At 38.3% G+C, this 26,684-nt stretch overlaps 1 protein-coding gene across 2 annotated transcripts in view; it reads left to right on the plus strand.

Moving 5' to 3' along the window:
* Positions 1–6,577: 6,577 nt before the first annotated feature.
* LOC126183756 (polycomb group protein Pc-like) overlaps positions 6,578–26,684 on the plus strand; it is a 71,781-nt gene continuing 51,674 nt past the window's right edge. The window contains exons 1-4 of one of the 2 annotated variants that reach the window (XM_049925995.1): positions 6,578–6,889; positions 6,978–7,046; positions 7,666–7,709; positions 7,888–8,011. In XM_049925995.1, the coding sequence (XP_049781952.1) occupies positions 6,981–7,046; positions 7,666–7,709; positions 7,888–8,011 (234 nt within the window). In that variant the 5' untranslated portion in view covers positions 6,578–6,889; positions 6,978–6,980. Of the gene's footprint in view, positions 7,047–7,665; positions 7,710–7,887; positions 8,012–26,684 lie in introns of both variants that reach the window. The other variant, XM_049925986.1, reaches the window with a different exon arrangement.

The raw sequence follows: 26,684 nt of genomic DNA on the forward strand, positions 1-26,684 counted from the left end.
TAATTTCTTACTTACTGCGATCTTGTATTTTAATCTACACTACATAACCAATAAATTATGGTCAGAATCTGCATTTTTCGTCAGGAATACTTTGTAGTTCATAATCTGGTTTTAAAATCTGTCTTACCATTAATATTTAACCTATCTGGAACGTTATGGGGTTTCCACAACTCTTCCATCTATTCTTTATTATTCGTAATGTTAGTAATGATTAATTATGCTTTATGCAAAACTTTTATCAGGTGATTCCCCCTTTTTTCTCTCTTCCAGCCCATGTTCTACTATTTCTCATTCTCTTTCTTTTGCTGCTATGAAAATCCAGTCCCCTGAAACAAATTGGCACCAGCAATGGAGAGCGAATCTCTTACAATGACTTAATGTCAGACAAATCCTTAAAGAGACATCAGCTGCAGAACCCAATACAAAAGCGAAGTGGCAGCACATCGACTTCTCTTGTATTTTTGCAGCCAATTTGTTTTCGAAAATCGTTGAAGCGACCATCTTCGTTCTGAAACGACTGTCGCATTTTTCCTTTTTTGAAATATTTTACATGACGGGATTTCAGTAAGTAATGCAGCACGCTTTTTTCCTCAGCCAATTTCGGTTGAAAAAAAATGCGGAATTTGTTGTGACACATCGTTGAATATTCTCTCTTCAGACCCTTTAGCTTCATGAACGTGTAGAACACTCTTTCAAGGTGCTCAAAATATCACCATCAAATATCTCGCTGCACAACTGGACGTCTCTGTTAATAGTACTGACACAGTCGCTTATTACTTGCGATTCTCAAAGCTGTGTTCCTTGCTGCATAACAGAAGACCATAAAGATCAATGAAGAACCATCTGTGCAGAATAGCTTGCGTGTTACGAGATTGATCGTGACAATTTTTTGTCGATCGTCGTCACACGCGATGAAACATGAATACATCACTTAGAACCAGAAAAAAGCAATCCATTGAGTGTGGCCACGTCTCCTCTCCTCCAAAGAAAAAGCTCAAAGCCACAACCGCACCTGATAAAGTCATGGTGACAGTCTGCAGGATTATTCCGTTTGATGTCCTCCGTCAAGGTGCAACGATCGCCTGTGCAGTATATGGCGCTAGCTTTAGGAAAATGAAGAAACGACTTCAGGAAATCCATAACCACAAAAATGTGAACAGACTTTTCCTTCTTTAAGACAGAGCAAGGCCTCACACAAGTCTGTGTCTCCGAGTCGAGCTCACAAAAGTCTCATCCATCCTACAACCCAGCTCTCGCACCTTCCAACTTCCATCTGTTTGGCCCAATGAACGGAAATTATGTTGAAAAACAGGGTTTTGCAGCCAAAACAGTGGGGAATAATATTGTGTAATGAAACCGGTCTGCTTTCAGAAAAAAAGGTCTTGCATTACTTGTTGAACGCAGCTACTATTGCTGAAACTAAGTGTTCAGGAATTAAGAGTAAAATTCTACTGTCCTTTTGCAATCATTGAAACCAGTACTTTGTTAGAAATACCTTCTCGACATTCTCGTTTCCTTCGAGCCGTTTTTGTGCTTCAGAGGCCCAAGAAAGACATCTGTCTACATGTATCATGTTACAAATATGATCCTTTTTATGTCATTCTAGGAAATCAGTACTATTCCTCGAATCAAACTAGTAAAGTAACGAGATTCATTAATCGATTTTTTATCATACATTTACAATATAAACATATTCAAACTATCAGCTATTATTCTGATGTATTGCATGACTTTTTGACATAGTTGTGCACGACTGATGTTGATTCCATTTGTTGGCTAATATACACATCAAAAAAAGTTTTGCATCACCACTGTTCCCAGAACTCCTGAAGATATACGTTGACTGTGGATATTGTATCACAGACACAGTCGTTTTGACTGTTCAGGGATGTCACTAAACCCACCCAAAGATGTAAACAACCATGCATGAGCAGCGCTTATTAGACAGAGGCGGTCCAACAGCCGATCAGTTCCAGTCATTCCACCAGGAAGGAGATACACGGCTCATATTGGCTGTAGTTCAACCATGCCTAGATGATCAATACCTCGGTTCGATCGCGTCCGCATTGTTACTTTGTGCCAGGAAGGGCTCTGAGCAAGGGAAATGCCCAGGAGTCTCGGAGTGAACCAAACTGATGTTGTTCAGACACCGGAGAGATACAGAGAGGCAGGAACTGTCGATGACATGACTCACTCAGATCACCCAAGGGCTACTACTGCAGTGGATGACCACTACCTATGGATTATGACTCGGAGGAACACTGACAGCAACGCCACCATGTTGAATAATGCTTGCCATGCAGCCACAGGGCGTCGTGTTATGACTGTGCACAATAGGCTGCATGATGCGCAACTTCGCTCCTGACATCCATAGCGAGGTCCATCTTTGCAACCACGATACCATGCAGTGCGGTACAGATGGGTCCAACAACATACCAAACGGACTGCTCAGGATTGGCATCACATTCTCTTCAACGATGAGTGTCGCATATGCCTTCAACCAGACAACTTCCGGTGACGTGTTTGGATACAACCTGGTCAGGCTGAACGTCTTAGACACACTGTCCAGCGAGTGCAGCAAGATGGAGGTTCCCTGATGTTTGGGGTGGCATTATGTGGGGCCGGCGTAAGCCGGTGGTGATCATGGAAGGCGCTGTCAGGGCTATACGATACATGAATGCCATTCTCCTACCGATAGTGCAACCATATCGGCAGCATACTGGCGAGGCATTCGTTTTCATGGACGACAATTTGCGTCCCCATTGTGCACATCTTGTGAATGACTTACTTCAGGATAACGACATCAAAATGGTTCAAATGGCTCTGAGCACTATGGGACTCAACATCTTAGGTCATAAGTCCCCTAGAACTTAGAACTACTTAAACCTAACTAACCTAAGGACATCATACACACCCATGCCCGAGGCAGGGTTCGAACCTGCGACCGTAGCAGTCCTGCAGTTCCGGACTGCAGCCCCAGAAACGCACGGCCACCGCGGCCAGCGATAACGACATCGCTCAACTAGAGTGGCCAGCATGCTCTCCAGACATGAATCCTACCGAACATGCATGGAATAAAATGATAAATTGTTTATGGACGACGTGGCCCACCAACCACTCTAAGGGATCTACGCCGAATCGCCGTTGAGGAGTGGGACAATCTGGACCAACAGTGCCTTGATGAAGTTGTGGATAGTATTCTACGACGAATATAGGCATGCATGAATGCAAGAGGACGTGCTACTGGGTATTAGGGGTACTGGTGTGTACAGCAATCTCGACCACCACCTCTGAAGGTCTCATTGTATGGTGGTGCAACATGCAATGTGTGGTTTTCATGAGCAATAAAAAGGTCGGAAATGATGTTTATCTTGATCTCGATGCCAGTTTTCTGTACAGGTTCCGGATCTCTCGGAACCAAGGTGATGCAATACTTTTTTTTATGTATGTAGTAGATACGATAATTTTGATGTTGTTTGCTTAGAGATTCTCATTGGTAATCGTGAATGAGAGTTCACTGTGTCAGCGTCTTAGGTCTAATATTATTCTAGAACTGAGAGTTCACTGTGTCAGCGTCTTAGGTGTAATATTATTCTAGATAAATACATTAACAGCCACTATTAAGCCGCATTTCCATTGGCAACAGAAACATTCATATGCTTTCTTCTATCATTGCCCTTAGAGGCCAGGGTGTCCATGCACACATCTTATTCGCTACCTGTACTTACTCAAGATGGTGTCATCCTGCAGGTGTCATTGATTCTATGCATTATACTGCTCTCTGAAAGAATCAGCACTTCTCGATGCTACATTACAGATTGGCTGCTCGTAAAAACTTAAGCATATATTTCAAATTACGCAACAGCTGTTCTGGGATTTTTGCTGAGAGATAGTATCATCCAGGTATTTCACAGAGTTAGGTTCTTTCCTATTTAACTGCTCTAAGTATCGCCTATAGGAAATTGTATAACCTACATTTTTTTATCTCAGGGCTTCACAGCAATTTTAATGAAAAGAATATGACTCCATAAAGATTGGGTGTGAAAGTAGGTATCTCGTAATAATCGTTTTGAAGTGTCAAGTATACTAATAAAAGTATTCTTGAAAGAACACAAAGTATGGTTCGAAAAATAGATGATTTAGTAAATATACTTTTGAATTCGTTTGAGATTTTTTCCTTGCTCTATTATACAGAAATCAGTTACAAATGTGAGATAGGATGTGGCAGCTCATATTAAACTACAAGTAACACTAAAATACCCAGAAAGTAGAGACCTCTTTACTATTGCTGCAGTATCCTTACTGCATTCCTAGAAGCATAACTTTTAGTATTTTGTGAAAAATTGTGGCTGCTATTTACAATATCTTGAGGATATTTTGGGAAGTTAAGCTTTCGTCAACGTTTCTGCTTAATTTTTATTTCTAAAGTTAGTCAAGGTTAAAGTTATATCACAGCTAATGCAAATTCAGCGTTTTCTGGCTTTACTTTGTAATCAAACTTCCTGGCAGATTAAAACTGTGTGCCGGACCGAGACTCGAACTCTGGACCTTTGCCTTCCACGGACAAGTGCTCTACCGACTGAGATGGGTTGTTTGTCGAAGATGCGTGACGTGGACAGTAGCTGAGGAGATTCTTCCTGAAGATGGAACAACTCTTTATTAGTTCTCTACTAATTCATTCAGTACAGTTGATATTCTTTTGAGTGCACTTTTATTCTCTGGCATGGCCCAGAGCTTATCCATAATATCCTAGCACCATAGCTGAAGGCACTGATATATATTGTGCGGGGCGTGTACATGCTGCCCGGGAGACAAAGTGCTGCACTAGCGCCATGCAGGTTAGCCGCATGGTCTGAGGCATCTTGTCACGGTCCAATCGGCTCCCCGTGTCAGAGATTCGAGTCCTCCCTTAGACATGGGTGTGTGTGTCGTCCTTAGCGTAAGTTAGTCTCTGCAGTCACACTATTCTCTGTGTTCTCGGTGGCTCAGAACGATAGAGCATCTACCATGTAAGCAGGCGATTCCGGGTTTGAGTCCCAGTTGGGGCATTCATTTTCAACTCCCCTCGTTGACATTTATCAACGCCTGTAACAGCTAAAGGTCTGGATTTTATTGAATTTCATATTAATGTTAAGGTAAATTGATGTATGCGCTTCTCATTTGTATCTAGAAACCTGAATTGTACAATTGTGGGTGATTTCTTCTTTTTTATTGGAGACTATCCTCAATACTGTGACGTTCAGGTGTTGCTATTTAAATTACTGTGAAAATCAATTGTTATTCCACACTGATGTGACTATAAAGCTTTACAGACTGCATTAACAGTTCCAGTATCAAACGTACCTGCAAAAGAATATGGTTTGCATTTGTTTTATAGCACAAATGCTCAAATGTTGATGAATTATTCGTATTTAATTGAGGTACTCTAGTGCAGTACATTACTTTTTATTATGTGAACGCTACAAGGCATGACGCATCTCGTAACTGACCAATTCATCTATATAAAAAATTGCAATTTTAGAACCTTTTCCGTCCCATTGAATAAATTTCTGCAGGTGCCAACGACCAAAACATAGTGTACTAGGTCCTCTACTGTTCCCCAGTACGTAAACGAGATGTACGCTTTAGAAAATTAAACAAAAACTATGTCTGATGAATAACACTTGTGTAATTTTTCCCGAATAAAGATATATTTGTATTTAGTCATTGATCAAGTCCCTGAGTACATATAATTTTGCATTATTCAGTGATAAGATGTTGTCTCTTGGCTTAAGCAAAACAAATTTCTCCCAATTGTCTAAACATTGATCTACATCTACATCTATGCTCTGCAGACCACTGTGAGGTACATGGCAAAGGGTACATCCCATTGTACCAGTAATTGGGGTTTCTTCCTGTTTCATTCACGAATAGAGCGCGGGAAGAATAACTGTTTGAAAGCCCCTGTGCGTGCAGTAATTATCCTTATCTTATCCTCACGATCTCTATAAGAGCGATAATCAGGGAGAAGACCTCAATCGTATGTTGACTACTATCGTTTTAGAAAGATTACTCATTGGAAAACTGATAGGTGTACATGTAGACCAAAAGTTTAATTGGAAGGACCATTTGATAAGGTTTCTTACAGATTTACTCTAAGAATTTTTTTAATATGGTACAATACGTGTGGTTCTACAGAGGCTTTTCTTTGGTCGCTACAATTATTTGTAAGCCATAGAATAGCACTTGCTGTTTTAAAAAAATTACATTACGGAAAAAACTGTTAAATTTCTTACATTGTAAATCAAAGATACTTGTAATTACGGTACCTTCCCCATTGTATATAAGAATGTGATGGTAATCTGTAACCACATCGTAGATTTTATAGGTAAAATAACAATACCATCTTCAATACTCCGCAAGTAGAAAAGTAAAAAGACTAGTTTGATAGGTAGATAGGTAAGTGATTAATTAATTTCATGTTCCATAAATGACGTGGGTTGTCACCTTTGGCAGTTTCATGTGACGCTAGGTTTCTGTCGCCAGTTCCTGTATGTGTTATCTGTATGCCCCGATATTCTAATAGCAGTAACTTTGGTTTACCTGAAATCGTTGAATGGAGAAGGTGTTGCGCAAGTGTGGGAACATTGTTGTATTGTGTATTGACATACAATTGGTGATGTGTGTTTCTATGTTCCGTGTAATATATTAATTTCTTGTATCTCTTGCGTGTCAACGCAGACGGTTGGTTTTGCCGGTGGGAAGTGTTTTATAATATTGTTTAACACAGTGTTGTGAAACATTCAAACAGTGAGAGAAAATGTGAAGTTGATAATAACTGTGTGGTTTGTTAGTTAATTACAGTTACAACTAGCTTACAAACACCTTGTACTGTCGGAACAGCCAGCTGGTACTTGCTTTTATTTGTATTTACAAAATGCAGCGTTTCGATACTAGATGCTGTTCATAACAGCGTGTTCTTTTGTGATTACGTGCAGCGAATGGAATTACCAATGGGTGATCGCGTGTATGCAGCTGAGAGGATTATGAGGAAGAGACTGAGGAAGGTATGTTGTACCCTCCAATTTTTGGGTGTAGTAATGTCACTCTGTTGCTGACCACCTATAGTGTAGAATTTGAGCTACACGGAAAGACGTCCCCTAATAAGTGATCACAGTTAAAATACCAGAAATATGTGAATCGTTCACTATATCTTATGCCATGGTTTATTAAACACATCCTAGAAATTTGCTTTGCCTCTTAAAATGTGCTGGTGGTATTAATGAACGTAGGATTCACTTTGTTGTCACTTTCATTCAGACCGATTAAGCGAATATTTTCCTATTGGAATTTAATAGCTTTTATTTTATTTTTTTTAAGAAAAGTCCTGGAACCATATGTAGCCTTAAATTTGTGTGGTTAGCTTCGCTATAGTGATGTAAAATGTGGCCTGGAGGGTGGCATTTGATTTTGCTATACCTTGACTCGGAATATTAGTAGAACGATAATGATGAAGTACAAAGCCAAAATTAAAATGTTTCTATTGAAGTGTGTGTAACACACTGCCTGAAAGCTTGTTTTATGCGTAGCAGAAAATACTACAGTTTTTTTGCAGTTGCCCAGTTGTGATTTATGCTTTGCTTCTGTTTCATAAACTTGTGTAATAATTTTTTTTATTTTTTTCAGGGTCGTGTTGAGTATTTCGTTAAGTGGAAAGGATGGAGTCAAAGGTTAGCATATGTGATAATTATTTATTTTCTATTAAATACTGAGCAACAGTAAAATTTGTTACATTCATACCTTCTACATTAATTGAATTTATCCTGTAGATGTAGTTCTTTGATTATACCATATGGATTGTTTTGTAAATTTCTGTGAGTGATGTAAATAAAATACTGTATTATACAGACACAGCACATGGGAGCCAGAAGAGAATATTCTCGACAGACGTCTTATTGAAATATTTGAACAGAGTCAGAGAGCAGATGCAGCTGCCAGACGGCCAGGTCGCAGAAGAGACATGCGATACCAAGTAAGTTTGAAATTTGATTCATAGGTCTTTTCAGGTTAGGCATGTGTAATGTTCTTCGACAGAAGTCTAATATGTTACAACACTTGATAGTATTGTTAATTCATTACTTTTTGTTTCCCATAATTGGTGCAAAATATTATCCATGAGGTAGGAAATAGGAACTATTAACTTAGGAGGGCCGAAAGTTGAAATTTAAAGTTGCTGGAAGATAAGCATTTCATAATATGCACCAAAATACTCATCTGAGACTTGCCAAACAATGGAAACTTCAGGTAGGAATATCAACAATGTAGGAAAAGATAGATTGCTATTCACAGTAAAGAAGATTCGTTAAGTTACAAACAAGCACAAGTAAGAGACACTTACATGAATCTTTCAGCCAGAGCCTTCATCAGAAAATGGGAAAGATACACCATTCATACTATCAAGCAAGCATACCTCATGTACACACAACCGCCAACTCCAACAGCTCGTGTCACCAGACAGCTGTGCGGGATAGTGTCAGGTGCTTTCATAAAGTCCAGGAACAGGGCATCAACCAGAGCACTGGAGCTCTAATTGAGTTTTATAAGATCTCTGTTTGCAGAATCAACATTAATTTTTATAGAGGAGATGTTCGTTCTCCAGAAATGTCATAATGCTTGAGTGTGTAACATTCCTGAATTCAACAACAGATTGACACCACAATATAGGCATATAATTATATGTAGCTGTCCTATGACTCTCATTGAAAATGGGAATGGCCTTCGCTTTTTTCCAGTCACTACGTACACTTTGTTACCCCAGCGACCTATGATAAGCTGCTGCTAGTAGGAGAGCAAGTACTGTAGCGTAATCTCTGTAGAATTTTAACGGTATCTCAAGTGGTCCTTGCCTTTCCACTACTATACCCAGCTGCTGAAATATGTCATCTCACATGGTGTTGGCTATACTGCAGTTGTGAAATTGCAATAGCTGCCACTGCCTGCATCCTCAACTAATATTTCCAAAGTATGTTTCATAAATGTGCATTACAAGTATAGTGTATATAAGTCATTGATAATACAAGAATCTGTGAGTTAAGTAATTTTCAACCGAAGCTAAATGACAGTGTTTATGAGAAGTTGCTCCGAATTGTTACTGTAATTGCTATATACTCGACAAACATGGCAAAAGGCACAGAACTTGAAGGGGTATATCTGATTCCTTCCTAAATCACTCACCCAAAACAAAAATTTCTGAGAACTCAGGGTTCCTGTTCATTAAGCAGTTCTTGGAACTATCACATAATTATGTTGTTGTTGTGCAGAATTATGGGCTGTACTGTTCATTTTATCGTATGGTTCTTGTTTGCATAACCATCTTTATACCTACATTTATGTTTATACAGCATTTTGTACATGATGGACACAGTTTTTGGAGTTATTGCACTGGCAGTGCATGTAATCCTTAGCATGAGGGCAGAGCAACAACGAAGATGGAAAGCCTGACATTGAATTTGAAGCTGGTTGGGGAGAAGCGAGAAAGACGGGGATGTAGTCTCTATAATGAAGGTATTGAGCCCTGGAGATCCAGTGGTATTTTGGAAGTTTGTAAAAATGGACATGATTATTTTGACAAAATGCTGTCGATGGTACAGGATGAAATTCACTCAAGTGATGCAGTAATGTAGGACCAATTTTACCTAGTCAGAAATAAGAATTAAACCATTTGTTATTTATTTTTCATCGTTCTATCTTGCAGACACTGCTGGTTTCTCTTTCCTATCATGCTGATATAAAACAAAAGATGCCGTGACATCAAATGAGAACTTTAGTTGATTAAGGCACGACATATGCAAAACAAACAGCACACATTTAAAGTTATATGAATATTTACATAGAGGAAAAAAAAAAAGACTGCCAATGTGCCTTCTTGTGATACGATGAGGTGTGAGGATCGGGATTACAGAAACGTCAGATTCCACCAGTCTGCTTTGACCCATGACGTCGCCAGTATGGTGGAAACGACCATTCTCAATGTCTCCAATATGGCGCCTATGACGTCATTACACAAACGACAACAAACACGGAAATACATACAAAACGAACAAACACATCTCTCTCCAAAAATATAATCAAACTAACAGGATCAGCGGGCGAAAGTGGGGGTTTTTGGGTGGGGACAAACTAAATATAAATGCATACGGATACACACCATGATCCCAAACCACACAAAACGATGACATAAAAACACCACAAAATTCCGATACACTTATATCATCGACAGGAATCGGTCACTTTCCTTCACTACATAGCTCAACTGCAATTGTCAATACCGCAAATTAAGAAACCAATGACTCCAAAAATTATAATCACACCGCAATTATCAGCACCACAAAACCAACACCCAAACAAACAAAACTTGGAATTGGACACTTACCTTGACCTATGTTGGTCAACAGCAGCTCACAATACCAAAACATAGCTACGTCACATTGGAATCGGACACTTCCCATGACCTATATAGGTCAACAGTAACTCAACACCAAAAAACACATAACTACGACGACACATTGGAATTGAACATTTCCCTTGATCTATATAGGTCAACAACAGCTCACGATATCAATACCAAAACATCAACCACCAACACATGCAGTAAATAACACCGACCCAACAACACACAAAAACCCCACCAAACATCATAACATGTGAACAATAGACCCAAAAAAACGATTTCTTACCATAAAAAAGTTCTGGCGTTATGCACTTACCTCCAGCTCACACATTCTGCTTGCATATGCCGCATTTCACTATCTCCATCACAAGCTCAAAAAGTTGCAGAAACTTAATGACAGACAACATGTCATCCCCCATTTCAGCCCATAGACGTGCACTATTATACGTAGAAGTCATATCCATACCTAACAAAAGAAGCAAAAAAATGAATTAAACGACTTGCCGCACGACAAACAGCAAACCAATAACATCAAACGACACCACAATAACGTAAACACAACGGAAACTTAATTCTTAACTCACTGACACTAATTTCTATTCTTCTGTAGCAGTCACGACCGATAAATGCGCACTTCAAGCACCGACACCAAAATGAACTCAATACACCACATAACACGCGGACCATACACACCCCACCTGAGGACACCACCAACCACAACAAGACAACATCAACAATCACAACACACTTATGACGTCACACAACAGAACACCCTAATGCCACGTGTCAAAGCCGACAGGTGGGATCGAACGTCTCCGTTGACCTGTGAGGATCATATAAACGCTTCTCCTCTCTATGTGCCTGGCTAAGAATGTTTAATGCTTGTTTGGTCCATTTCATTTTTAGAATACGAAGCAATTAATGCAAATAATGTTTTTTCACAAACAGCTTGTATAAAAAAAACTCTCCCAGCAAAAAAATATTGCATTTGTTTAATTATTGCATCTATGAAAACTTACTCACTGAACAATATGCAAAAACTCTAATATGAAAACATGTGGTTTTTTCTTTTAATAGCTGCAAGCCAGAGATGCCAACAATAGTAACAGTATCGTATTGTATTAATGGTCCTGTTGTCTACAAAGCAGCTTATACACAAGAAATTGTACAAGTCAACTTATAAGTATACAGCTGAGTCATTTCTAGGCATACTTACGTAAGGTTACAATAATACACTTTATACATGAGTATTTATGTAACACACTTCATAAATTTAAATATTCTTCAATGTAGTAAAAACAGTGATGCTGTAAATATGACTAGAGATTTTCCAAAGGTATTGACCTCAGTAATAGCTTTCATGTTTTCAGGAAGTTAGTTATAAAGCTTAACTCCCACGTGGAAAGTACCTTTTTGGCACAGAGCTGTGCTGATTTCACTTATATGTAAGTTTCTGTTTTGTCTGATGAAGTGATCATGTATATAACAGTTTTTTTAAGTCTGCAGTCCTTACCTATTTATTTATTTTAAAGAATAGAGGGGTTTCTATAATGTATACACACGGTAATGGAGGAATGCCAGATACAAGATTGTAATGGCCCTTTTTTGTAGTTTAAGAGTGCTATTAGCTGTTTCAGAGTTACCCCAGCAGGTGACCCTTTAGTGTTACCTTTATCCTCGGGGTTCTGCCGTGAAAAATGTAAAATAGAAAATCTGATTGATATCTTGAATTTTGGTGGTTTCAGTTACGGATAGGGCGGACTTATTATTGATTGAGATTGTGCTGTAATTTGACCGTGCATGGCAGACCAGGTCGGCAACACTACAAAAAGCGACTGTACGGAAATAGCATCAGAAAACAAATTGAAATTTACCTTATAATCTTGTTAGATACGCAGTATTAATCACAATATAGTCTTCATGGCTGTCCTCCTAATTTCTCTTGTAGGACGACCCGTCTTTCACTTTTCTCCGTCTGTTGAAGACTTCTTCAAGTTGTCACTGTCATGATCAGTTTACAAATTTGGTGATAACCACCTCGCTTTGTAATGTAATTTTAATTTCCACCCAAAAGCACATTCAACACATCGCCGAAAAATACACGTCTTTCGTATGAAGACAAGAGAGTGAGTCTCATCAATTAGATGTTAAAAACAAAAAACCTACGCAAAAGTAAAAAGACGAACAAAATTATTTATAAAAATCGGTCGCTGGCGCAGCGCTCTTCTGCGTGCGCGATCGTAAATTATATCTTTGTATTGGCGGAGGCGCGGTAGTCAAAGTACCATTACAACCCCATATCTAAGATGAGAATGAAAGTAGACATGTATGCATTCAATACTATATTCTCACTACAGCATGATTTTAAGCAAAGAAGATAATGTGTTTTGCTCAGTTCTGCATTGACATGTCCTATATGCTTATTCCATATAATGTTGCTCTGCAGGCAGAGTTCTAAGAATTTGGTTTCAGTACTGTTACCAACTAGTTCATCATTGATAGAGACCGATGGGATAATCGTGTCCTTTTTAGGAGCATTGTGGAATTTTAGTGCAGTGGTTTTTTTCTGTTCATTACAAGATTATTGTTCTGTGCCCAGCTGCTAAGTTGTTTTGTGACCATGTTTACTGACTGCTGTATGTGTTAATTGCTGTCTCCTTTTAGTAGAATTGTGGTGTCATTGCAAATATGATTGTTTTATGTGCATCAACATTTAAGTTTGAGTTGTTTATGTACAGAAGGAACAGAAGGGGTCATGATTCTTGGGGTACACCATATTTAATTTGTTTATAGTCAGTTCGGTATTTGTGCTTGGTGCAAACTGTCTGCTTACGATTAGTCGGTAGGAACTGGTCCAGTTCTTGGACAGACCTCGAATACCATACCTTTCAAGCTTTGACAGCAGAATTTTATGATCCACCATGTGAACAGTTTTTGAAAAGTCAATAAATACTCCTATTGATTCCTCATTTTGTCTATCACGTTTAGGATGGAATTGATGCACTCATAAATAGCTGTTGTTGTTGACCGCTTATTTTTGAATCCATGTTGTTCATTACATAGATGTCGTTTTTATTTATAAATTTCATGAGTTTGTCATACATAACTTTTTCTGATACTTTAGAGATGCAGGAGGAAATTCTGATGGGTCTGTAGTTGTATACATTATCTTTATCATCCTCTTTATATACTGGAATAACTTTTGCTGTTTCAATACATCAGGGAAAGTGCCTGCCAGAAGTGAGCAGTCACATAGGTGTGTATTTCAATTAGGTTTGGTGCGCACTTGTTTGATATTGTTGCAGGTATACCATCAGTGCCTGCAGAGTTGGAATTTTTTAGTCCTTTTATTGCTTTAGCTACTTCATCTTGTGAAACAGAACTGATGTTCATTGATACTTTTCATGCACTTATTTTATATTCGTTTGCCTGGGTGCCTGTGTTTAAGTTTGATTGTAACATATTATCAGCAAAACCTGTAAAAAGAATTGTTAAATGAGTTGGCTACTTCTTAAGGGTTTGTTACTTTTTGATTTTTCGTGATAGTTTTATATTTTTGCGGGATTCTCTGTATTCTCCAGATTCTTTTTTGTAACTTTCCACATAGCCTTTGATTTATCTGCTGAATTACAAATGTTTTCATCTTTATGCATTATTTTTGCTTTTTTTCCTTAATATTTTGGGGTATTTTTTTTTATAGTATGCATGTACTTCAGGTGAGGAATTTTTTGAGGTACCTACTTCATGAAGTAGCCTTTTCTTCTGGCATGAAACCATTATTCCCCTTGTGATCCAGCTGTTTGTTCTAAAGTGCCCCCATACAGTTACAATTTTCAGTGGGAACACAATTTGAAAGAAATGGGTTAATGTGTCAATGAAGGTGTTGAATTTTTCATTTATATCATTCATTTTGTACACTTCTGACCATTCTTTTTTCTGTAATAAGCTGTTGAAGTAGTTTACATTAGACTGATTATAACTTCTACATGAGGTTCTTAAAGACATGTTGTTAATAATACTGCCTTTTACTTTTATGCTTAATATTTGAGCAAGATGGTCACCAAAATCTGCATTGAAAAATTTTATTGAAGTGTTGTGTAACTCTTCTTGACCAGAAATTGATCTAGAGCTGTTTGGTAAGTTTCTGTTACTCAGGTAGCAGCTTTTACTTCAGCCTTTAAAATATAGGATGTTGCAAGGTTCAAAAGGGTCTCTCCATTTCCACTATTTGTGAGGAAATTAATATTGAAGTCACCACAGATTATCAACACACAACCCATTTTATTTACTTTATTTACCAATTACTATTCTGTGTAAGAAAAGTTCAAAATTTCCAGATGGGGATCCGTAAACTGTAGCAATAACCAGGTTGAACTGAATAATTTTTATAGTTGCAATTTCATAATTCTTTTTGACATTTGTTCTAGTTAAGTCACATATGATTAAAAAAAATATATACATTTTCCTTTGTGTAGATTGCCACCCCACCTTGTTTGCTGTTTTCCTTGCAGTAGTAAGAAGCCAAAATGAATTTGTTTATTTTGCGTACTCTGGACTAAGCCAGTGCTCAGAAATGCATAACATTGAGATATCTTTAAGTTCATCTGTTAACAGTATGTTAATTTCGTCGATCTTATTACGCAGGGATTGCACATTACGATGATAAAATTTTAGATTGGGCGTATTCACTATTTGATAATTGGGAGTCCTATTTTCTAGTCCATTTTGTTTTCTTCACTAGTGTTGGAAGGATGTACAGGAAGCTGAGATTGCTCTATTCCTGAAAAATCTTTCTTTAATATAGAATGTTCCATTCCTTAAAAGCTTTTCTTTAATTATTTCACCAATACGATCATAAACCAACCTTTTCCCTTCATAGTTCAAATGCTTTCCATGCTTTATGTGCAGATTTTGATGCAGCTTGCTTATCTCCAGTACGTTGCACTTACGATATTGTGAACACAGTTTCCTTATTTTAAAGTGTGTTTTCCAAATTTCTGTGTTTACGCACGAACTGTAAATTAGATCGTACCTATGAGGCAGTGTCACAACTATTGTGTCTCTGCATTTTTTTAGCTTGTAAAAAATTCTGCAGCATTTTGAAGCAAACCTCTGCTTCATTTTTTTGCCACATTGTTTGATACTATTGTACAGACGAGTCATTTTCCTGCATTAATTTTGTCGGGAGTTAGTGTCTACAACATTTTTACATCCCGCTACTGGTTTCATGACACTACACATTGCTGTGTTGCGGTTTTTCTCACGGAACATGCTGGATGGATTTCTGCATGACTGTCTGTTAGTAATAGTACATTACTCTTTTCCCCGTATGATCTGTGTTTGTTGTTGACATTTTTTGCAAAAACCTCATTCATTTTCAGCTCACTGATTTTTACAAGTTTATAATCATTTGGAGTGTCATCACAGTCACTTGTTTGCAAAACATGATATTTGTTTTTATCGGAAAATGTAACAGTTTTAGCAGAGTTTGTTGTTCTTTTTGCAGTTGGAAAACTATCTCTGTACAACATTTTTATCCACTCGGACAATTAATTACTTTTGACTTGCTTCAGTTGGTGTTGGCTTCGATTGTAGATCCAGATTTTCTTTCTTGAGTGAATCGATATTGCTTCTTAAAGCACTGACTACAAATTGTAACCTGCAGTTCATTCTTTTAGCATTGTTATTTCAGCATTTCAGTTCTCCCTTTTTAACCGCACAACTATAACTATTTCTCATGTTAGAATTACACACTTCTACACTCGTGGCCTTCTTGGGAACCTAGTTGAAAACAGTAACAAGCACAATGTGCACTTTGAGTATCACCTTGTGTGTGTGTGTGTGTGTGTGTGTGTGTGTGTGTGTGTGTGTGTGTGTTATTGCTGTGTAGTGCACATGCACTCACGGCTGTTGAGAACTGCTGTCTGTTTCTGCACACAGATATGTGTTGCTAATTCTCTTAGTTCCACCTGGTATACTGTCAGGTGGTCATCGCACTAGACTAGTAGACCAGTATTGTTTGTGGCAGGCTGTCTTTAGATTGTGTTGCGTATTAGGTCTATGTCGGTGTACTAAGTATGAGTGTATTGAAGGTTGCAGTATTGCACTGCTTCCCCCTCCCAATTGACCAGCTAAGATCACGTATCAACCTATATCCCTCTTCTTTCCATGTTGTTTTCTATTTTTCCAGTACTCCCTCATCTTCTCTCCATGTTGTCTTTTTCTTTTCTTCTGTACATCCCTTTGTTTATTTATTTACTTATTGCATCTAAAAACAAAGATGATGTGACTTACCCAACGAAAGTGCTGGCAGGTCGATAGACACACAAACAAACACAAACACACACACAAAATTCAAGCTTTCGCAACCAACGGTTGCTTCATCAGGAAAGAGGGAAGGAGAGGGAAAGACGAAAGGATGTGGGTTTTAAGGGAGAGGGTAAGGAGTCATTCCAATCCCGGGAGCGGAAAGACTTACCTTGGGGGAAAAAGGACAGGTATACACTCTCGCGCGCGCGCTCGCGCGCGCGCACACACACACACACACACACACACACACACACACACACACACAGAGATAAGAGAAAATTCAAGGGTGGCACTTTGTGTGATCCGGCAAGAGGAGCACCAAGACTGCTTCTGGAAGTGGAAATGGCATTGGAAGTGGTGTGTCAATTGTGGAGAAGAGTATTTCGAAGGAGTAAAATGTGAGCGTAGAAAAATTTTGTGGACAAAGTCCCAGAATTTTTTGAACAGATCTTGTAGTCTACAGTTACTATTAAGTTCCAGCTGAAAACCTGTGTTTTTATGCTGTGGTCTTCTACTTGAAAGTCTTTAAGGTGCTAATAAAAACATCTCATTTGCTTGTTGGTTTACTAATGTTTTAGTGTTGTTAGGGATGTCGTGTAGATCATTTCTGGAGGTTTGTATCTCTACCAAGGTTAAGCAGTCCCAAATATCTTAATTGAAAATATGTGTATAAACTGGATTAATTTACATAAGTGTTTCCATAAAATAAATGGAAAAAGTTATGAACAAGTGATGGTGCACAGAAAATGTTTCCTCTTAATTTTTTTAGAGCGCTTGCTTTGTCAGTATAGCACTCAAAATTTGAAACCAAGAATGTTAGATCTACAATGAATAGGCAATACAGGAAAAGTTTGCATTTTTTCATAGTAACAAACCAGACTCATAAAGAACTCTACCTTCACTGCTTGGTTGGAAGTGTGGCATATTTGATGCATACAGAAGGTTTTGGAAAGTGATACAGAAAATTGTCCAGTCATTGCCACCATTAGTATCTGTCCATATTGTTGAATGAGAGTGAATGCAGAGTTGTGGTTAAGGTATTGAAAGAGAATGTCTTATCTGAGGATGTAAAGATTAAAAGATGTATTTGATTGTAGATTGAAATGTCTGTAAATATACAGTTCATAATATAGTTTTCAAATCTATCTGTGTGCCAGGGACTCAAATGACTTGCCCCTGTTGGTGAAACAAAAAGACTGCTCAACAAAAGTGAGATATTCACAAGCTGCCACTTGTATATTAGACAATTAGTGACATTTCTCTGAAACTCCTTTGTTCTTGGGGATGTTGTGGAAGATGATATAAAGTCTGACAACCAAATGCTATAGTTGATAACCATGTAACATTGCTGTATATCTGTTCTGGGTGTTATGGAAGATGATATAAAGTCTGAGGACCAAATGCTGTAGTTGATAACCATGTAACATTCCTGAAAATCTGTTGTTTTCCATACTGGCAGTTAACAGAAATACTATAATATTTAATTTGTGGGTCATCCACCGCTGTTGTGCTACATGTTAATGGTGAGAAAATCTGCCCCTGTTTTTATTGACATCAATCTTGCGTGACAGAAATTTTTGTACGCTATCACAGTTTCGGATTCTTGGGCCCCACCATCAGGTGTATCTGAAATTTAGTTGTAGTAGGATGTCATATCCATGCCCAAACAATGGTAAAAGTCTCTAACCGGCCCATTGGCGTACGTGGCATGTTCCGTGCAGGAATGTTGTCAGCTTTTACCATGAGTTATGTTGGAAACAAAAGAAGGTGTGTCAGCTGTTTGTGTTATGCAGCCAATGAGAGAGCATGAGGCATACAGCATGATGTGAATTAATACATTCAAAAGAAAAGGTGAAACAATGTTGTAAATGAGGACTACAAATTTAGTTGCACTTTGTTTCAGTCACAGATTTTTAAACTGGGCTAGTATTCACAGCCCATCATATATTTGAAAATTAAGTGAAATATTTTTGTGCTTTGTGTTACTACACAGTCAATCTGCACAAGTATATACTGAGTAAATGGATCAGCTTTTTTAAATTAAATAATACAAGAAGATAGGTGGATCAGTGTTTATTAATATATCGAATGTGTGACTTTGTTATTAATAACCTTGATCCACCTACCTTACTCCTTGTTGAAATTGAAAACAATGATCCACTTACTCAGAGCGGTGGCTTTTGCTGCATTTCCAGATTATTCCATCCACACAAACCTTTGACTCTTAAAGAGTAATTTCACCACCACATATGATGTGTTTTGTGTCTCTGCAATTAATCCAGGAGATATGCACCAATGGGCAATGTTGCCATGCAGAACTAAATCACTTAATCTACAGCAGTCGCTGCCGGAGTCACAAAATATTTTTCTTGAAGCTCACTAATACATCAAAAAACAGTAAACAAGGCAATGGTTTCAATTTTTGTGCTAGAAATATATTGCCTCTGTTCTCACGTGTCATTGGTTACGTCTAAGAATCATACCATTGGCTACATGAAACTGACATGTTGCCAACCTATTACGCACTCAGCCACTGCTTGACACTACAGCCCTTGTAGGGCCTTGGCCTCATTCAACAATCTCGGCCAGCTCTTCTCCACAGGTTGCCTTGACTCTCCATCTTGTAACTCCCTTTCTTCTGAAGTCCTCCTCCACTTTGTCAAGTCATCTGGTCCCAATCTGCCCCTTATACAGTGTCCACATCGTTTTACTTTGAAAACTTTCTTGACTGTGCTGTTATCCATAATTCTTTCCATATGATCTAACCAACATAGTCTATTACTGTTTTTTTCTGTCATGATATCTGGTTTGTTAACAACTCTCTGATCTTGTTATTTCTCACTCACTGGTCTTTAGATTTTCTCAAGGATCTTCCTTTCCCACCTCTGCAACAACTGCTGGGTGTGTGGCTGACAACCCTACCCCAGAAAAGATAGCTCACTACGGATCCAAAAGTCAAAGGAAGCCAGATGGATGACAACCTGTTAGTAGCAGATAAGCAGGCCGTGTCCGCTGCTGGCCCTGATGTAGACTTAACACAGACAACTAGTAGGCAAACATGTAGCGTGTAGTATATCTGCCAAGGTTGAAATTGTGTCTGACTGTGAAGTTATCTTAAGTGGGCAACAAATGCAAAACCATTTAAAGAATGTCTACGTTCAGTAGCACACTGATCATGCAGTATTAGTTGGAAGCAACTTTAACCTGCTGAGTGTACTATGACACTTCTGTGGATCTGTTGCAGGCAGTACAGTCAGTCAGTCCCTTCCGAACACTTTCTTCAAAAACTGTCTTGAATGATTAGCTTTACAACCCACATGTTAGGGAACTATTTTAGATGCCATAGCTCCAAACAGGTTTGACTTTATCGGCAGTGTTAGTATAGTGATCACGATGTTGTCGTCATAGTCACAATGATTTCTAAAGCTAATCAATCCATCAGAAAGGCTAGGCGAGTTTTTATGCTGGCCAAGAGCAGATAAGCAGTTGTTAGCATCATACTTAGACAAGGAATGGACATCATACAGTTTCAATGTGATGGATATAGAGGAATTATGGGCGAAGCCTAAACTGATGGTAAATCACACTCTGGAGAAGTGTGTGTCAAGTAGGTGGATTAAAGAAATAAAAGACCAACTGTTGTTTAATAACAAAATTGGGAAAATGTTAAGGAATGAGAGGTTATTGAACTTGCAATACAATAAAGAAAACAGAAATGTTGACACAAAAGTTAGTAAAAATTCGTCTGTCTGTAAAAATATTGTAGCAGGCAACAACAGGAGAACTGGACACACACACACACACACACACACACACACACACACACACACACCATTGTGTGAATGGAAATAAAGCAGCTGGAAGAGTAAGAAAACAATAAGCCTACATGTTGATATGGAATCCCAGTTCAGTTTTATAAGGAGTGCTCTTAGGCATGGGCCTCACTTTACCTTACAGTTATCAGGAATTTGTTGCCCAGTACAGAGTCAAAAACTGTACCTGATCCCTGTTTATAAGTATAATGGATCTGCAAAATTATAGACCAATATCCTTAAAATAGGTTTACTCGAGAATCTTTCAGATATGGAAACTTCTGTCCACAAATGATTACAAATCTATAAAGCACCGCCAGTGTGAAACTCAGCTGCCCTTTTCTTACACAATGTTCTGTGAACCATAGATGAATGACAATAGGCAGATTCCATATGCCTATATTTCTGGAAAGCACTTGACATAGTGCTACACTGTTAACAACGGTGATAGCACACAGAATATGCTCGCAGATGGGTGAGTGGCTCAAGGGCTTTTTAAGTAGTAGATCCCATTACAGTGTCTGGAAGGTGAGCGTTCAGCGGAAACAAAGGTATTTTCAGTAGTGCCCCAAGGGGTGTGATATAAATGCTCTTGTTCACGATATACTTCAATGATCTGACAGGCAAAGTGACAATATTTGTTGACTGTTTGCTGGAGACTGTGTTGTGTTAGGGAAAGTGTTGTTTTTGAGTGATTCTTGGAGGATACTGGATGACTTTGACAGAATTTTTATTCAGCGTGGTGTATGACAGCTTGCTATAAGTGTAGAAAAACGTAAATTAATTCAGTTGAGTAGGAGAGACAATCTTGTAGTGTGTGAATACAGTGTTTGTGGTGTACTTCTTAACATAATCACACCAATAAAATAACCAGATGTAACATTATGAAGCTACGTGAAATGGATAGAGGACATAAGGTCAGTTGAAGGGAAGTCTAATGGTTGACTTTGGCTTATGAGGAAAATTTTAGGAAAGTGTAATTCATTTATAAAGGAGACTATAGCGAACACTTACGTGAGCCAGTCTTGAGTACTTCTCAAGTGTTTGGGATCTATGTAAGTTCAGATTAAATGAAGACATCGAAACAGTTAAAGAGACATGCTGCTAGATTTGCTACTGATTAACATGCAAGTACTATGGAAATGTCCTATGAACTCAAATGAGAATCCCTGGAGAAAAGAAACATTCTTGTCATGAATCACTATCAAGAACGTTTAGTGAACTGGCAATTTGCTATAGACTGCAATCCTTGTGACATCAGCGTACACCTTGTGGAAGGACTGTGAAGACAATGATAAAAAAATATCAGGGCTCTTGCAGAAGCATATAGACAACCTTTTTCCCCATACTCCATTTGCAAGTAGAAAAAAATGACTTGCAGTGGTGCGAGGCACCCTTTTCCATACATCGTATGGCGACCTGCAGAGTGTATATGTACAAGGTTGCCAAAGGTTCTGGAAATCAGGGAATTTCAAACCCATCAGGGAAATTTGACGACGAAAAGAAAAGAAAAGAAAAACCTGGAATAATCATGTTTTTGTCTCAGCAGATGAAATAGTTTGTTTACTGAGGTATCATGCATCATTGCTGGCTGGGTGCAGCTGAGTATGTGCACCACTTCTGTATTCCCTCATTACTACTGCTTATCCCCTTCCTACCACTCCCCTCAGCTTTCAGTCAGTGTTGCTACCAGTTCTTGTCAAGAGTCTAGCAGATGCTGACGAGAGGCATGAGGAGTGCTTTGTTTGGATATGATTCTCAGAGATTGTAGACACAATGGCGTTAGACAGTGGTCATGTGTGCATGAGTTGTCTCTGAGTGATTGTGTGAATGTCTGTGTGTACTCTTATTTTCTAACAAAGGTTGTGGCTGAAAATTCAGTTGTGAGAGTGTGGTTGTCTTTTCTATGTGCCTGTCTGTGGCTCAGCAATCATCTTTATGGTGAGTTGCTACCTGTCCTCATTATTATTGACTCTCAGAGTATTTGAACAAGTTATCTATTGCATGGATTGATCACCACAGTCTCATTTCATCGACATGCTGTCTGTGACTTGTGACTAACAGGCCACGTGAGTGGATTTCCACGGTGGGCCAAAACTGCAGGCCATTTCTGCAGGTATCTGTAATCGATTGGGCCTCCTGATCTGAAGTGATTCGGTTCTCACTAATCTGTAGGCCCTGCCCATCGGATCTAGTCTCACCAATCTGCCCACAGGCTGGGTCTGTTTGTTTATGGCATAATGCAGCAGATTTTCATGGTTTATGCATGGACCCAGGACTGCGGTGCACCTCAGCAGCCCACAGGCCATGGGTGCTCAACGTCAGCGATTGTGACTGTCTCACCACAAATGTGTTACTTGTTTTAATACACTTCGGCACTTCAGAAGTAGTGTATATGTTAGTTTTAATACACTTCGGCACTTCAAAAGTAGTGTATATGTTAGAAAGTATGGATGATAAGGAGAAGAAAGTTGTGTCAGTTGCTGGCAGTTTCTACACTATGTACTCATATATTTCTCGAAAGAAAAATCGCACAATGCCTGTAAAATAATAGATATAAAACAGTGGGTAATAACCAACAATAATGGACATAGTAGAACCAACATTTTATTGGTGGTCACCTGCAGTGTTGGTTTACACAATTCTTCTCCACCTTATGCACTACTTTAAAGGTGCCTTCTTTTTTCTGAAGTTATTTCTCAAATCAGTGAAGATATTTAAATCTGTCTCATGACTCCAAGGAAATGCTGATTTTTGTCACCAAGTATGTTTCGTTTTATTGAAATAAAATAACATCAGTGCTCTTAATGAAACACACACAAACCATTTGGCTTGCTTTCTCCATCTAAAAAAGTTCACACAGAATGTGTTAGTACTTTAGATTTGTTTCTTGTACCATAGCTGCAAAGACAGATTGTCAACTTACATCTTTACTTACCCATGACATCTCAAAATTTGCTGGGGAAATATCTTTAAACTTGTATGGAAATCAGAGAAATATCACGGATATCACTTACGGGAAATTTGTGGCAACCCTGATGTTGATGTATGAGTTCAAGGATGTCTTATTCTGCTGGGTCACAAGGATAGGGAAGGGGGATTGTCCCCAGAGCCTGAAGCCTGAGAGCACACAATCAATGAAAAGCTAGTTTAATTTTTATATAAACATGGGCAAAAGATCCATTTTGAGTGACAGTCATCTGAAGATGTATAGATGGGCCTGCCTTTAAGTAATTCTGAAGCTTAAATACAATGAAAGAGCTTATTCAGAAGTAAAAATAATAAAAATTACCTTGATCTACATCTACATGGATACTCTGCAATCACATTTAAGTGCCTGGCAGAGGGTTCAACGAACCACCTGCAAAATTCTCTATTATTCCGAACCACCTGCAAAATTCTCAATTATTCTAATCTCGTATAGCGTGTGGAAAGAATGAACACCTATATTTTTCCGTACGATCTCTGATTTCTCTTATTTTATCACGGTAATCGTTTCTTCATATGTAGGTTGGCGTCAACAAAACATTTTTGCATTCAGAGGAGAGAAAGTTGGTGACTGAAATTTCGTGAAAAGATTCCGTCACAACGAAAAAGCCTTTCTTTTAATGATGTTTAGCCCAAATCCTGTATAATTTCACTGACACTCTCTCCCATATTTCGCAATAATACTAAAGTGCTGTCCTTGTTGGAACTTTTTTGATGTACTCCCTCAGTCCAATCTGGTAGGGATCCCACACCGCGCAGTAGTATTCTGAAAAAGGATGGACAAGCATAGTGTGATGTGCCATATTTTAATAATTCCAGTTTGCCTTGATCAGGCGACAATGAAACCACAGTGAAAAAGCTTAAAAGTTTTCTATGTTTCCTAGATTCCTGCCGAAATTACCACATACGATGTTTTCATGTCTATCATTCATTATAGCTTTTAAACAAAGACTCAAGTTTACATTTAAACTGTTCTGAAGCTCTATCTACAGAACTGAATGTGTTTGTGTCGTCATGCTATTTTAGTTTATTAAGTAGAAATATGTATTTTAACAATAGTCTTAAGAAAACTGTCATGTGTCCCAGTAATGAAACATAACCATTCTTGGATGTATAATCCATAAACTATCAATTATATCCGTATACAATTTGATTTAGCAGTGCAAATGTCCATGTTTTCTACATTTGTATCATTGTTTTCTATAGGATGTAACATTCTACACTTTAGTTGAAAGAGTTCTCATTTTGCGACAGCCACAACTGTATCAGTCCATTCTGTAAAATGAAGAAACTGCAGAACAGTTGCCAAATCAACAATCTTTTATTGCATACACTTTTAAGTTCTGTGTCAAAACAGTAAAAGGGGGATCTAGATAAATCCTGAAAAATCAGCATCACAACTGGATACCAGAGTTTCCAGAATCATAAAACAAATAAGATGGAATAAAGTCCGCAAAAGAAAACTTATTGTTTGACAATACTTACATAAACTCCATAAAAAACCATTCCCCTGTGCTGCTGGATTAGGAACATTAACAAGAGAACTGTGTAATTGTAAATACTTGCTACTCCTGAGCGTTGAGGATATACACAACCCATAATGCAGGCATGGTATGAAACAGATATGTAATTGATATACTATTTAAACTGGAAAAGCAGGAAGCTACATTAGAAAGGAGACAGAACCATACAATCTTATGAGGGAAGAGAACCTGTATATCTGAAAGGAAGGAAAAAAATCACTTTACATGCACACTGTAAATTGCCTGAATAACGCCATAATTAACTTTTTTTTTTTAAATACGTGTTAGTGTGTTCATTAATGGGAGCGGAGTTTTTTTTTAAGATTTCAATTTCTTTTGGAACATTGGGTATCTGACTTCTGTCTTATGTACTGCACAGAAAGGTCATATAATCTGTTTTCTCTTCCTGTACTTACTGCATCTTGCCTGTTTTATGATTATTGTTGTTATTTGATGTTTATCAACTGACATTACAATGTTGTCTCATCGACTGTTAGCTATGACTCATTTAGGATTCTGAAAATGAGGATTGGGCTACTTTATCTGGAAGAATGGAATTTTACCCACTGTCACCTGTGCCAGGTAAACATATGCCCATGGGGTTATTTGAACATGACAAGTGGGGTGGCCCTTTTTTGTAGGGCATTGGCAACAATGAGCTATAACAGAAGAGTGAAGTCTGGGTTGCAGAAATAGATGTGGAGTAGAAATTATGAAAGGATATGAAAAGAAATTGTGTTGGGGCTATGCAAGAAATATTACGAGGGTCATCCACAAAGTAGTTCCGTTTCCATTTTTATCCATGGTAGCACTACAATCGCAGTTCCGAGCATACGCAGCAGTTACTCTGAGTCAAGGAGAAGACATGTATGCCATTTTCAGATTGCTGCTGCCGACGTGTGCTTTGTAATGCTTCTTTGTAATGTCAACCGTAATCGAAAATGCCGCCAGGCGTCACAATTTCTTAATGGTCTCGCAGTAACCATGTGCATTGATTGTTTGGCCTCGTGGTAAGAAATCAATCAGCAAAATGCCTTTTCTGTTCCAAAAAATGGTGCACGTGACTTTCCGAGGTGTCAAGATTTGCTTAGGTTTAACCTTCGTTGGGATTGAAGTGTGCCTCCTTTCCATTGATTGCCATTTTGTTTCAGGGGTGTCATACGATACCCAAGTTTTATCCCCCATGACTATCCAAGAAAGAAAACCATCACCTTCTTCATTGTAGTATGTCAAAAACTGAAGTGCACTGCCCATCCATTCTTTTTTTTTTTTTTTTTTGTGTTGTTCAGTAAGAATTGTGGGTCCCCAGCGTGAGCCAAATTTTCAAAATTTCAGTTTTTCAGCAACACTTTTATGAATTAGTGATCGTGAGATTTGTGGAACTTCGATAGCAAGGGCACTAAGTGTAAACTTACGGTTGTGCTTAATCTTCTCTTCAGTTGTGTGTTCTTACATTTCTACGGAATCCAAACTGATCTTCCCAAGGTCTGCTACTACCAGTTTTTCAATTCATCTGTAAAGAATTCATCTTTGTGTTTTGCAACCGTGACATATTAACTGATAGTAATTTTCACACCTGACAGCACCTGCTTTCTTTGGAATTGGAATTATTAGATTCTTCTG

This window comes from Schistocerca cancellata, chromosome 1, assembly GCF_023864275.1.
Source record: "Schistocerca cancellata isolate TAMUIC-IGC-003103 chromosome 1, iqSchCanc2.1, whole genome shotgun sequence".
Taxonomy (NCBI): Eukaryota; Metazoa; Arthropoda; class Insecta; order Orthoptera; family Acrididae; genus Schistocerca; species Schistocerca cancellata.